The 13,367-nt window shown below is 51.2% G+C and overlaps 2 protein-coding genes across 6 annotated transcripts in view; one reads left to right on the top strand and one right to left on the bottom strand.

The window, feature by feature from the left end:
- The window catches only part of CRTC1 (CREB regulated transcription coactivator 1), a 26,773-nt gene extending 18,899 nt beyond the window's left edge, over positions 1 to 7,874 (top strand). For 3 of the 4 annotated variants that reach the window (XM_008645006.2, XM_017727520.1, XM_017727522.1), the window contains 3 exons: positions 300 to 386; positions 1,708 to 1,888; positions 3,007 to 7,874. In XM_008645006.2, the coding sequence (XP_008643228.2) occupies positions 300 to 386; positions 1,708 to 1,888; positions 3,007 to 3,218 (480 nt within the window). In that variant the 3' untranslated portion in view covers positions 3,219 to 7,874. The remainder of the gene's footprint in view (positions 1 to 299; positions 387 to 1,707; positions 1,889 to 3,006) is intronic. The other variant, XM_017727521.1, reaches the window with a different exon arrangement.
- A 2,605-nt stretch (positions 7,875 to 10,479) lies between these two features.
- COMP (cartilage oligomeric matrix protein) overlaps positions 10,480 to 13,367 on the bottom strand; it is a 14,742-nt gene continuing 11,854 nt past the window's right edge. Inside the window, exons 15-21 of one of the 2 annotated variants that reach the window (XM_017727519.1) lie at positions 13,030 to 13,223; positions 12,487 to 12,665; positions 12,269 to 12,317; positions 11,856 to 12,052; positions 11,577 to 11,749; positions 11,202 to 11,341; positions 10,480 to 11,052 (exon numbers count right to left, since the gene is read on the bottom strand). In XM_017727519.1, the coding sequence (XP_017583008.1) occupies positions 11,006 to 11,052; positions 11,202 to 11,341; positions 11,577 to 11,749; positions 11,856 to 12,052; positions 12,269 to 12,317; positions 12,487 to 12,665; positions 13,030 to 13,223 (979 nt within the window). In that variant the 3' untranslated portion in view covers positions 10,480 to 11,005. The remainder of the gene's footprint in view (positions 11,053 to 11,201; positions 11,342 to 11,576; positions 11,750 to 11,855; positions 12,053 to 12,268; positions 12,318 to 12,486; positions 12,666 to 13,029; positions 13,224 to 13,367) is intronic. The other variant, XM_008644984.2, reaches the window with a different exon arrangement.

Raw genomic sequence — 13,367 nt, 5'->3', positions numbered from 1 at the left:
GCGCGTGCTCCGTGTGGCTCCCCGGGGCCCTGTGGGATTCCCTCCTGCTCCGTGTGGATCCCCTGGGCTCTGTGGGATTCCTGCCTGCTCCGTGTGGATCCCCTGGGCTCTGTGGGATTCCTGCCTGCTCCGTGTGAATCCCCTGGGATCCTGTGGGATCCTCTGTGCCCCGCAGGACTCATGCGGGCCCCGGGCGATTCCCGCCTGCTCCGTGCAGATTTCTCTGGAATTCCCAGTGCCGGGAGAGCCGGGGGAGGAATTTGGGATTTTGCACCATAAAGCCTCTGTTTTGTTTTCAGCATTCTTCCATGCTGGGCAGTGTTTTTGGGGACTCCTATTATGAGCAGCAGATGACAGCTAGGCAGGCTAATGCCCTCTCCCACCAGGTGAGCAAATTCATCTCGGGCCTGGCTCGGCCTCTCCCACATCAAATTAATGCCAATTAATTCCCAGTTAATTTTCTGTCACGTCCCCGTTCTGTCCATGTAGAGTTTTCCTTCTTTTTGTTTGTGTTACTCAGCAGTTTCTTGTTTTGTTTGGTTTTTCCCCCCTCCTCACTCTCTGTCCTCCCACTCCCACGTAGGTGTTTAAAATGTTCTGCCAAAAAAAAAAAAAAAAAAGGGAAAGCAATTAAAAAATAATAATAATAATGAAGCTTTTAAAAGTGAAAATAATGTGAGGCAGCTTTGAAAAGGGAAAAGAGTGAAAAGAAAATGTTAAAGCAGTGAAAATCAGCTTGAAAAAGGAAAAATAAGGTAGTTTGGAAGAGGAAAAATAGTGAGAATTTTTAAATGGAAATGAGCTTTAAAAGGGAAAAATAATGAAATTTGAAAGAGGAAAAATACTGAAAAGAAATTTTAAAATAATGAAAATTCATTTTAAGAAGGAAAAATAAGGAGAAGGAATAAGGAGAAGTAATGACAACTTTAAAAGGGATAAGCAATAAAATTTGAAAGGAAAAAGAATGAAAATATATTTTAAAATAATGAGAATGAGCTTTGAAAAGACATTTTTTAAATAATGAAAAGAAATTTTTAAAATAATGAATTTTTTAAAATAATGCAAATTTTGCAAATTAAAATAATGAAATTAAATTCTAAAATGACAAACCAAAATCTTTAAAACAATGAAAATAAATTGGACAAAATTTAAAACACCGAAAAAAATTTAAAATTAAACATCATGGAAATACATTGAAAAATTAAAATCATTAAATATTTCAAGCTCCACTTTTGTGGCTAGAATTGCAGTTGGGAAGGAGTCAGTTGTAGGTGATTGACTCCAGAGTTTGGGAATAATCCATGGCTGGTTTTATTTGGGAATAGTCAGAGCCTCCCTTGGTTTGGCCGACCAGAGCACGGATTCATTAAATTATGGAATACTTAAACCAGGAATGTGTCCAGAGAGGGAATTCTGGTGGGCAGAGACCTCAGAGCGAGCCTGAACTCCCTTTCTTTTCCTTTAAAACCTCCCTTTTCTTTCGTTCTCCTGATTCCCACGGCCCAGTTTGATTTGTGCATCCTCCTCCCCCTCCTCCGAATTGGGCAGGAAATATCCCGGGAAGCTCAGGGCCAACAGCCCCTCTTTGAGCACCAAAGCTAAAGATGAATTTGTTTGCCTGTCTCTCGTCCCGTCCTCGAGCCGTGTCCGTTGTCCCCGCTGTCCTTCCCGAGGCTGGGATTTAACAATTCCCGTGTTGCTCTGCAGCTGGAGCAGTTCAACATGATTGAGAACGCCATCAGCTCCAACAGCCTGTACAGCCCCTGCTCCACCCTCAACTACTCCCAGGCTGCCATGATGGGACTGACGGGCAGCCACGGCAGCCTGCAGGACTCGCAGCAGCTCAACTACTCCAGCCACGGCAACATCCCCAACATCATCCTGACAGGTAACTCCGGCCTGGGAATGCCGTTCCCAGGGGGGCACCGGGGGCACCGGGCCCTGTGGTGTTGGTGGCAGAGGGAAGAGGTTGTCCTGCTCCTCACCTGGGGCACCTCGGGAGATCTGAAGCTGTTGGAGTGTCCAAAGTTGGGATTCAGGGGTGGGAAAAGGTCTTGACACTCAGGAGGAGACTGAGGGAGACTCTGTGGGTTCTGTAGCTCCTCCCGTGGGGCAGCTCCGATCTCTGGGAGCAGGGACAGGACCCAGGGAGCAGCTGGAGCTGTGTCAGGGGGTTGGGATGGAAAGCAGGGAAAGGTTCTTTCCCCCTGAGGGTGCTGGGCACTGCCCAGGCTCCCCAGGGAATGGTCCTGGCCCTGAGGCTTCCAGAGCTCCAGGAGCCTTTGGACACCACTCTGGGACAGGGCGGGATTGTTGGGGTGTCGGTGCAGGGCCAGGAGCTGCATTCCATGATCCTTGTGAGTCCCTCCCAGCTCAGGATATTGCATGATCCCGGCCTTGGGGTTTCTCTCTGTTGAGCCAAGAAAGGAAAAGGGGATTGTTGCTGTTGAGAGGTTTGTTCACCTGAGCCACGGTGCCAGTCCAGGTGTGTCCCAGTGTCCCCCTCACCTGGAATCCCAGCACACAGGTAGAGCACCAGTTTTCCTATGGACTTTCCCTGGCTCTGAATTCCGTGGATCCTCTGCCACAGCGAGGAGAAGCTGTGAGAGCCAAACTCCTTCCCCTGCTCAGCCCGAGCTGGCCAGCAAAGGGTTGGAGTGTTACATATGGTGGCCAGTCTGGTCACAGCAGGATTTTGGAAACAATCTCTGCCCAGGGATACTGTGGCTGCAGCCAGGGATTGCTGGTGGGAATGCTGGAAATGGAGGTTATTCCTCCTAAAGCTGAGGGAGAGAAAAGGGACTCGAGTGACACCAAACATCCAGACACGAATTTCGGGTTGCATTTGGTGGTTTGGAGATGCTGAGAGGAGCCTGAAATCTGGAGGAGGATGGATGTTATTTACCTGAGAGCTCCATAAATGTTCCCAGGGTTTTTGGGAGCTGTTTGATGACTTCCAGACCGGTGTTTGTCCGAGTGACCCCCTGTGTGTTCTTCTCCCCGCAGTGACAGGAGAATCCCCCCCCAGCTTATCAAAAGAACTGACCAGCTCCTTGGCGGGAGTGGGGGACGTCAGCTTCGACACGGATTCCCAGTTCCCTCTGGATGAACTCAAAATTGACCCTTTGACCTTGGATGGACTGCACATGCTCAACGACCCCGACATGGTCCTCACCGACCCTGCCACAGAGGACACGTTCCGGATGGACCGGCTGTGACTCCGGCCGGGCTCTTGCGGAGGATCCGTCCCGGAGGATCCGTCCCGGAGGATCCGTCCCGGAGGATCAGCCGGAGCAGCTGCTCCGTGTCCCCCTGTACAATGAGTAACCACAGCTTGTTGTTCTGAGCTTGCCGCGCTGCCGAGCCCCCGTCCCCGTGGCGCCCAGCGATGTCACCCCCGAGCCGCTCGTTGCCGTCCAGCAGTAAGGAGTTTCCCGGTTTTCCAGTTTTCCGTTGGCCTTTTCCTCTCCAGAGCCCCCCTTTCCCCCACCAAAGCCCCGGCGGGATGCTGTCCGTGTCTCTTTGCACTAGAGAAGGGGTTTGGGCAGCTGAGGAAGGGCAGGAGATGCTGGCGACACCGAAATTAATGTGGGGCTGGGGGGGCGAGCCCCGGCTGTGCCCCCTCCTCTCTCCCGGAGTGGGAAGCAAATCCCTGCATTGCCACCCCCTGGAATTGTGACTGTGCTTTGTGACACTGTTCCTCCCTCGAGGTGTCCCCAGGTGTGTCCCCAACCTCTTGTCCCTCCCTCCTTTCCCAGCAATCCCGGCAAAGCGGAGCCGCCGCCGGCCACCAATCCCAAAAATTCACTTTAAACACTATTTTTTTCCAAGCTTTTTATGTTTGGTTTTGTTTGTTTGGTTTTTTTTTAAATATATATGTAATATATATCTATTTCTATATATGGCTACATATATAGAGAGCATTTCTGAGCACACATGAAAGTTCTATAATTCATTACTTGATTAGACAGAGGATCAGAACATCTTAAAGCAGCTAAAAAAAAATAGAGACTAACCTGCATAATCCTAATTTTTACTTTGTGAGAGATTCCTGGGCAACAGGAAGGGCATTTCCATAGCAATGCCAGGCTCGTAGAATCATGATTTTTTAATTTTTTTATTCTTATTCATTACTTATTCTGTTACTTATTTATGACTTTTTTGTTTTTGTCGTTGTTGTTGTCATTTCTTTTTTTTTCTTTTTTTATTTAAATATTTGGATATTAGGAAAGTAGCTCAACTACATACAGCCAATGGAAGCACTCTACATAACTCTTGTACAGTACATTTTTTTTGTGGTTTTATTCCAGAAATATATTATATATATTATATATATATAGGTATTTTTAAACTAACTGGAATTTTAAACAGATGTTAAGCAGGAATAAGGGAGCCTAAGGCAAGTTTAGATGTTTTCCTTTGGAATAGGCAAAGTAGAGTGGTTGGAACTTAAAAATTCCTTCATTCACCTGAGGGAAAAAAATCTCTTGCTCCACACAATGACCAGGATTGAATCCTCCGAAATTCTGTTGGATTAAATCGAGAATTGATTGTTCCTGGTGGCCCTGGTGAATATTCTGTGCTGCAAATTAGAAAGATCCCATCCAGGTTCCTCAGACTGGGAACTGGGGGTTTCTCTGTGGCCGGATCGATGGCGGTTCCCAGATTTCTGGGAATGAGTGAATTTAAAGGGGCTGATATTCCCTGCCCAGGGCACTGATGGAACATCCTCATTCCACTGGGATCTGCACGGGGACAGCATCTCCCAGCACAGGAAAAGGCAGGAATTAATCAGGAATTAACATGATTTGGAGTCTTATTAACTAATTAAAAATGTGACCCCCGACGGTGAGCTGCCCCTGGCGAGGGAAGCACTTCCATTCCACCCAGGATTGGGAGCAGCCACGTGGATTTCATTCCCCACACCCTCCCTAAAATCCCATTCCAGTTCCCAGTCCACACCAGCTGTGGTTTGTTCCCCCACAGTTCCCCTTCCCACCCCTTCTGCACCACCTGGATTTGCTTTTTGCCTCCAGACCTGTCCCTTTCTCAGCCCTTCCGAGGAAATCCCAACCCCCAGCACTCCCAATCCCAGGAAGCTTCTCCTTTTTCCTGCTCGGGAGCGGCGCTGGGCTGCTCTTAACGAGTTCCACCGCAATTAATGAGAGTCCTCCTGCAATTAACGGCCTCTCACTGCCCTCCTGAGTTCTCCTGCTCCTAATGAGTTATACTAAGTTTCTGTGTGCTTCCAGAAATCCGTGGGCTGCCGTGCTGAGATTCCTGCCTGCTCTGCTGAGCGGGAGCGGGCTCGGGATCTCCCCAATCCCGGGGCGTCCGCTCACCTTCCGTGCCATTTGTTGACCATTTGCACTAAAAATGTGGAGTTTTTTCTTGGCTTCCCTGTGTCTTTTGGGGTTTTTTTGGTTATTTTATTTTATTTTATTTTATTTTATTTTATTTTATTTTATCCTTCCCCATGCCCTCCAGAGGTTTCCCCGCATCTCTTGGCAATGTTTTGGGATTTTTTGGCAGGGTTTGAGCCCGGTAGGACACGCTCACTCCTGGTGGCTGCTTGTTTCAGATCCCTCACGCTTTTTCGGTTTAAGGAGGATAAAAGGCAGCTCAAACAGGAGGAAACCTGGAAAAACCAGGAGGAATTTGGGCCCCAGGTGACTCGGAGCCCTTTGCTGAAGGTACAGTGTGAGCCCAAAGCGCTTCGTGCAGCTCCCGTAGCTCCGGTGGGAATTCCGTGTCGCTCTCCCGTTGGAATGACTCCCGTGCATGTGGCAATCCTTGTCTGTGATGTATTTTTTTAACACCAGAGTCACTTCAGAGCGAAGCATCCGAGCAGGAGCTGAGATTCCTCACTGGAGACTCGGACAGGGAGCTGTGGCTCCGGCTCCTTCCCGGTTTTTTAACTCCGTGTGTAAATAAGAGCTCTTTGTTTCTTACACTTGTAAGTCGACCTTGAAAATGGCCTTAATTTCAAATAACACACCTTGGATGCAGCTGTCACAATGAGGGACCATCCAGCTGAGAGAAATCCAGGTTCTGCTCCCTTGGGAGGGGGGAAGGAGCTGGGATGTCCCCGTGGGAATGCTGTGTGTGCCAGGACGGGCTCCAGCTGTGGGCAGGGAAAAGCTGCTTCTCATCCCGACCCTTTGAGATCCAGGAATTCCAGCAGCTCCTGCCTTTCCCTTCCCCAAGGGGAGCCTTTCACGTGGGAACTGCCCCAGAGGGATTCCCCCCCCCTTCTCTCTCCTTAAAATTCCAGTTTTTGTGGCATCAGGCTGATCTGGAAGCAAACACAGAGAAAAGCATGGAGCGGACCCCAAGTGTTCCCAGCACAAATAATCTGCTTTTATTTCAAGTTCAGCACTCCCGTGCTCATTGTGTGGGGCTCCCTCCCTGCAGGTGGGAGCAGAAAGGGAGAACAAGAAAAAATCCCGAGGAGAAAATAATGTTAATTGCTATTATTGCTGAGTTTGAGTTCAGTGGTGTTGAAGCTGTCTGGTGTCTCCAGGGGTGACTGTCCCACCCTCCCTGCTGAGTGACCCCCCCTCCCTCCGTGTTTTTATATCCATAACGAATTCATTCCCAAATTCCCAAGCTAGACTGTTGCATTTGCCAATACAATGGGGAAGAACAGGAATAAACCCTCGGTGCATCCAAAACTGTGATTTTTTTCCAGAAGCAAACCCAGCCCTGGTGCTGTGGGGGGGGTGGAGGGAGGCTCTTTTCCCTCTTTTCCCTCTTTTCCCTCTTTTCCCTGTACATAGATTTTCCCTCGGCGTTCCCGCCCCGCTGGCTCCGCACCGGCCGCATGCGTGACCCGGGCCCGGCTCCCACGGCTTCTGCATGGCAGGGAGCGCTTGCCAGCCGCCCCCCCTGTGCCCCCTGTCCCCCACACTCGGCCCGGGCTGGGCTCTGCCCCCTGGGCTTAATTTTCATTTTCAAGAGGGGAAAACGTTTCCAGAAACAGCCGCGGAATCGGTTCGGGAATTGTTCGTTCCTTGCGTGTTCCACGACCTCCTCGGAGGTTTCATGAATTCTTTGGTTAATCCATTTTTAAGAGCGCTCATGGATGAGCCTTCAGCTCAGAGGAGGTTGGGTTTGATGATCCTGGAGGTCTTTTCCAGCCTTGGTTTGGTTGTTCCTTTCCAACCTTGATTCCATAATTCTCTTCCACCCTTAATTTGGTGATTCTTTTCCAGCCTTGATTCAGGTTCTTTTCCCACCTCGATTCAGTGATTCTTTTGCAGCCCTGATTCAGTGGCTCTTTCCCAACCTCAGTTCCATGATTCCAAGAGCAAAAGCTGCCCCAAGTTCACCTAAAAGCAGCTCCTGAGAATGTCCAAAACCACTTAAATTTCCCTCAAAACCGAACTCTCGGTCCTAAAAACTTGGATCAACAATTAAGGAAAGACCCTGGAAACCCCCTCTGGACACGAAGGAAGCAGGAAGGCCCCTCCTCCCCCCGTAGATCCCGACCTTGGCTGTTTTTTTCGGGAGAAACCCCAAAACCAGCGCGTTTATTCCTCGGAGCAACGGCCCCCCCGTCACTGTGATGGCAATGTGAAAGCGCAGGTAGCCTTTGTTACGTGTGTCTGTCCTTTTTAAAAAACAACCAGGAAAACAACAAAAAAAAAACCACCCCAAAAAACCTCCCTCCCTCTTAGAATTAAACTTTGTAGTGTTCCTGTTCTTTGTATTTTGAGTTGCATCTTATTTATACGGCGCAGTGTAGGCATGGATTGCATGTCGGTTTTCTATGCGGGCACCACGACATTCTGACTGTGTATTATAAATCATTTTTACCTTTTTAAACAGGAGAAAAAAAAAACACCCAACAAAACAAAACAACAAAAAAAAAATAACACAACAAAATCATTGTGTGGAATTTCTATACTGCAAAGCCAAACACTACATGGAGTCCTCTCTTGGTTTGTGTTATTTATTTTCCGAGGCGGTCGGGGCGGGCGGGGGGCGGGCGGAGCCGTGTGTGCGTTGCCTTATGTGGGCTTGACCAATTTTATCAAAATAAAGGCCTAAAGGGGTAAAATCCGCTGGCTCTTTTCTTCAGGGGGTGGAGGGATGGGATGGGAAAGCGTGGGGAAAAAAAGGGAGAGAATCCCAAACGCAGCTGGGCCGTGTGGGAATTAATCTTGGGAGTAAAGAGCAGAGGTTTGAGTTCGAATCCTACAATTCCAGCCCTGCAATCCTGGAATATCCCTTGTTGGAAGGAACCCACAGGGATCCTCATCCCAGGACACCCCAAGGACCCCATGATCCCGGAACAGCTGGGGTTGGAAGGGCCCTCTGGAGATCCCCCAGTGCAACCCCTGCCCACCCGGAGCAGGGACACAGGAGCGTGTCCAGGTGGGTTTGGGATGTCCCCAGGGCCTCCCTGGAGCTGTTCCAGGCTCTGCCACCTCCATGGAAAGTTCTCCCCATGTGGAGGTGGAACTTCCACCCCGTGCCTGGGAGCGTTGTCCGAACGCTCCGGAGCCGTGGTGGCCTTGGGGACAGGGACAGGCAGCTCTGAGGGACCGGCCGTGCTGGTGGCTTCGGGTCAGGCCTAAAATCGTTGGATTTTAACGTCCTTTGGGTCAAGTTTTGGTGTTTTCCTTCATTCCGTGTGCTGGTGAGTTGGGATGGAGCCACCTTGGAGCTGGGAGTTGGACATGGGGTGGTTCTGTCTTGGGGTCTTTGATCTCCCTGCCCGGTGTCCCAGCCCCTGAGGGGACAAGGGACAGTCCCAGGGGAATCCACCCTGATGGCACCTCCTGGTCCAGGTGAGCCACTGGAGAATCCTCCAGCCCATAATTCCAGACACAGAGCTGGGGTTGCTCCATGTGGCTGCTTGAACATTCCCCGGGATTGTCTCCATTCTAAACCCAAGAATGGTTTCTGTCACTGGAGTTGTAAAATTTCTGAAGGAAAAACCATCGGGCTTGAACTTGCTCATAGAAATTGAGTTGAATTATGCCATAGAAAGGGAATTTTTGGAATTCAACCAGATCTCTCCTGTGTGTCCAGCAGGAAAAGCCCTTCCCAAATATCCTGGCTTCTGTCTGATGTCACCTGTGAGAGGAAAAGGTTCAGTTTGGCTCAAATTTGCAATTTTTAAGGTATTAAATGAGGAGATAGAGGTGACGTTTCCGCCCTTGCAGAGATGTTGGATATTGGAGTTCTGTTATGTTTGTGGGGTGAAGTTTTGGGGGGTTTAAGGCTCATTAAACCAAACCTTGTTGGATCCTGAGTGTTCTGGCAGGAGCAGCGGCGCAGTCGGAGGGGCCGGGGTGGGGCAGCGTCCCCTGGACACATCCCCAGCCCTGGGGCACCGTAAAACCCAGACAGAACAGGGCAGGAGGCTCTGGGGGTTGTTTTGGGGAGGAATCAGACACAACTTGGAGCTCTTCCTGACCTTTTGGGAGCCCCATCCCTGACCGGATTCCCTGTGGAAGGGGGAATGAAGGTGTTTCCTGAAGGGGAGCTTTGATTTTATCCAACCCAACCCAGCAGAGTCTCTGACTCAGTGGCAGCTGAACCCGACCTGGTGGAGGGTGTTGAGCTTGGGGAAAAAAACCAAAATGATGCATTTTCAGCCTCAAAAATGCTGCTCTGGACAAGCAAAACCTTTTCTATTCAGACAATTTGTGTGTGATTTCACTGATTTATGCAAACAAACCCTGCTTGGTGCAGCAGCAGGGGCACAGAAATGCAGGAAAAGTCCCTGCTCCAGCAAAGGTTTATTTATTGTGTTTTTGTCTGGGTAAAGTGGAAAACTGACGTTGGCTTTAAGTGTTTGCAGCCAGGCCTGATGTGAAAACGCAGCTCAGCTCCGTGTACATCCTTTCCCACCCTTTTTTTTTTTGTGTGTGAATGCTTCTGTCTTTGTATCTTTGCATTCTTTGTAAAGGAAATGGAATAAAATTCAAATGTTTTTGCCTCTGGCTGCTCGGCTTTTTCTGTTTCATTTGTTGTTGGTTTGGGGGGGGGGTTCAGTGTCCATAAGGAAACGGCAAAATCAGATTATTTTGGTTGAAAACTGAACTGGGGACTCTTCAGGAGGAAACTGCAGCTGCTCTAAAACATGGTGAGGTCTGAATTTAAACTGTCCCCGAAACACTCCCCGAGTTCTGAGGTCTCTTGGTGGCAGCTCTGCTTCACTTCAGCTTTGGGGCTCCCTGGGGTGGGGATTCTGGGGGAGTTGGTGGATTTTGAAAGAAAAAATGAGAATTTCAGAGCCTGCTGAGAGGGTTTTACACGTGGCCTTGAACAGGCGGAGCTCTCACCCAGGAGATGGGTGGGAGAGGGAGGTTCTTGAGGAAAAGGTGCCTCCTTGCATTGGCACTTCCAAGGAAATTCCCAATGCAGCCCAGGGCTCTCTCAGCCCCACCGAGCTCAGCCCTGGAGGGTTCCTCCCTTCCACATCTGCAAGGGAAAAGCTTCAGAAGAGGGGAAAGGACACACACGTGACCAAGGAGACATCTAGAATTTATTATCCAACATTCCAAGTGTTTATTATCCAACATTCCAGAACAAAGATACTCTCCTTAAAGTGCTTTTTTATTTATTAAAATGAGCAACTTGTACCGAGGCTGCTCCGCGCGTCCTTCTCAGACTCATGCTGGGTTTGCTTTGCAGCAGGTCTCGAAAAGGAAAACAACATTCACACTCAGGAGCCTTGGAGTAGGGGAAAGATTCCTGGGAATCATCCACGCCAAACTTCCTCCAACCATCCCAGCTGCTGCAGGGAGCTTCCAGCACGGCCGCGAGCTGGGGCTTGCAGCAGCTCAGGCTTCTGGTCACACTCCCTGACTCCACCTCTGCCCTTCCCAGAGGATTTGTGTAGCGTTTTAAGGGATTTGCTGTTGGGGAAGAGGAGCTGGAGGCTGTGAGGGCGCAGTGGGAGGTGCTGACAGTTCTTGGGGCAGGATTCCAGAGCAGCAGCGAGCACGGTTTGGGAAGCAGGTTGGGCTGGAGGGACACTCCACGGGGATTAGTCCTGCTGGACCCGGAACATCTCGTAGTCCTCTGGGATGGTGTCTGAGGATCGAAGCAAAGAGAGATCAGGAGCAGGAACAGCAGGGAAAATGGACTCAGCTCCTGTTTGCTGCCCCATTCCCGTGGCTGTGCAGGTGTCCAAGTGAACTGGAAAATGGGAAAGAACTCCATGTTTGCTTTGCCAAGCTCACCGTTGCAGCGGTAACGGAGGTTGGACCAGATGATGTTCTCCTGAGAGAAGCAGAAGACCCCAAGGCGTCCCCCTCTCATGGTGGTGTCCAGGACAACTCCGGTGTCTGCCACGACTTCAGGGCCTTCGTAGAACCGAGCCCTGGAGGGGAACAGGGCAGGGACTGAGCAGGAGCTCCCCAGGCCTCCTGGATGCTCCATCCCCGGGAGAGTCCAAGGCCAGGTTGGAGCAGCCTGGGATAGTGGAATCCCTGCCCATGGCAAGGTTGGAACTGGACGAGTTCCCTCCCAAACCCATTCTGGGATTCCCTGAGGCTGATTTTCCCAGTGGGAATTGTCCTGCCTGGAGCTGAGGGCAGGGGAGGGCAGAGCCTCACCTGATGTAGCCAACCTGGGGCCGGTGCTGCAGGAACCAGCGGTAGGAGGTCTTGTCCTTCCAGCCGGAATTCCGGGGGTCTTTCCAGAGCAGCTTCACCTGGTCCGTGGTGTCTCCCGTGTGCCACAGGGAATTCCGGAGGTACTCCCCAGGGCCGGTTTTGGATTTCACTGCCTGGGACAGAGCAGAGCCTGGTCAGTGTGTGCAGAAAGGATTCACTACAGCTGCTTCTGTCAAGGCAAAAATCCACCAAGGAATTCCTGCTCCGGAGTTCCTTTACCTTCAGCTGAATTCCAGGCTCTGCCACTGCCCGGAAGGGGTTTGCCTGCCAGTAGGTCTGCTCCATCTGCTTCCACATGACCACGTAGAAGCTGGAGCTGTCCTGGTACCCGAATATGAACCCGGCGTAGTCGTCGTCCGTGGCCGTGTTGACGTGGAAGGTGCCCTCGAAGTCCACCCCGTTAAAGGCTGTGTACCCTGTCAGGGGCAGGAGAACAGAGACTCTGCATTCCAGGACTAAACAGACCCAGGACTGCATCTATTTATAGGATCTCTTCCAGCTGGGGAGATGGATTTTGCCAAGGGGAATCTGGACTCTGAGACTACAGGGAACAGTGGATGGATCATTAAGCAGTGGCCAATCAAAGCTGCGCCAAGTGATGATTTTCCAGTGGGAAAAGGTAAATTCCTCACCTACTGCCAGGCCAGGATCGCTGTTCATGGTCTGGACAATCTCCATGCCCTGGAAGGAGGAATTGTGACTCGTTACTGCAGTTCCAGACACACCAAATTCCCTCTTGTGCTGCTCCAGGGCTGCGACTCTGGGATTTGGGCACTGCAGAACCACAGAGGCTGCGGAGTCTTTTAGGAAAAACCATCCAGGATTGTTCCCAGCTGGAGCTCTCCCCTACCTGGTTGAGGACGATCCAGTTGGGGTCGATCTGAGCGTCCCCCTCGGGGTCCAGCACCACGGTCTGGAAGGCCCTGAAGTCGGTGAGCGTCACCTCGGCGTTCTCGGGGCAGACGTCGATCCTGTCGATCACCATGTCCCTGTCGAAGTCGTCCTCACACAGGTTCCCCACGCCGTCCCCTGGGCACGAGGAGGAGGAGGAGAAGGAACGAGCCTGGAGCAGCTGCTCCTGCCCTTTGCTCTGGGTTTGCTCAGCCTCGGGCAGCACCAGGAGCTGCTCAGAGCTGGGACACCCCGAGGAGCTGCAGAGAAACCCCTCAAACCACAGACACGTCTGGAAGAGAGAACCTGACCCCAAACACGATCCCAAACACGATCCCAAACATGATCCCAAACATGATCCTGATGCTGGGGTTGAGGAGATCTCCAAGTGCCACAGGCCTGGCTCGAGTCAGTCCCGAGGAAACCCAAATCCCTGTAGATTCCAGAGCTCGCAGCGACCCCAGGAACCCCCAAGGAGCCCCCACACGGATCCATCCCTCACCATCGGAGTCCTCCTGGCCGGGGTTGGGGACCAGCCTGCAGTTGTCGGGGCCGGGGGGCCTCAGATCCGGGATCCCGTCGTCGTCGTCGTCGTCGTCACACTCGTCCCCCAGCCCGTCGTTGTCCGTGTCCAGCTGGGAGCTGTTGGGCACTGTGGGGCAGTTATCCCGGGAATCCTGGTGCCCGTCCCCGTCGCTGCAGAGACAGGGCCAGGGACACGTTACCCACGGCCACCAGCACAGAAAACCTTCCCAGGGGCTGGGATCCTCGGCAGGAGCAGCAGGATTGGGGATTTTGGGCTTCAAGGTATTTGTCACACCAAGAAAAGGTCAGGAATAT

The sequence above is a fragment of the Corvus brachyrhynchos genome, unplaced genomic scaffold, assembly GCF_000691975.1.
Source record: "Corvus brachyrhynchos isolate BGI_N302 unplaced genomic scaffold, ASM69197v1 scaffold212, whole genome shotgun sequence".
NCBI classification, from domain to species: domain Eukaryota; kingdom Metazoa; phylum Chordata; class Aves; order Passeriformes; family Corvidae; genus Corvus; species Corvus brachyrhynchos.
This window is presented reverse-complemented; position numbering and strand designations above follow the sequence as displayed.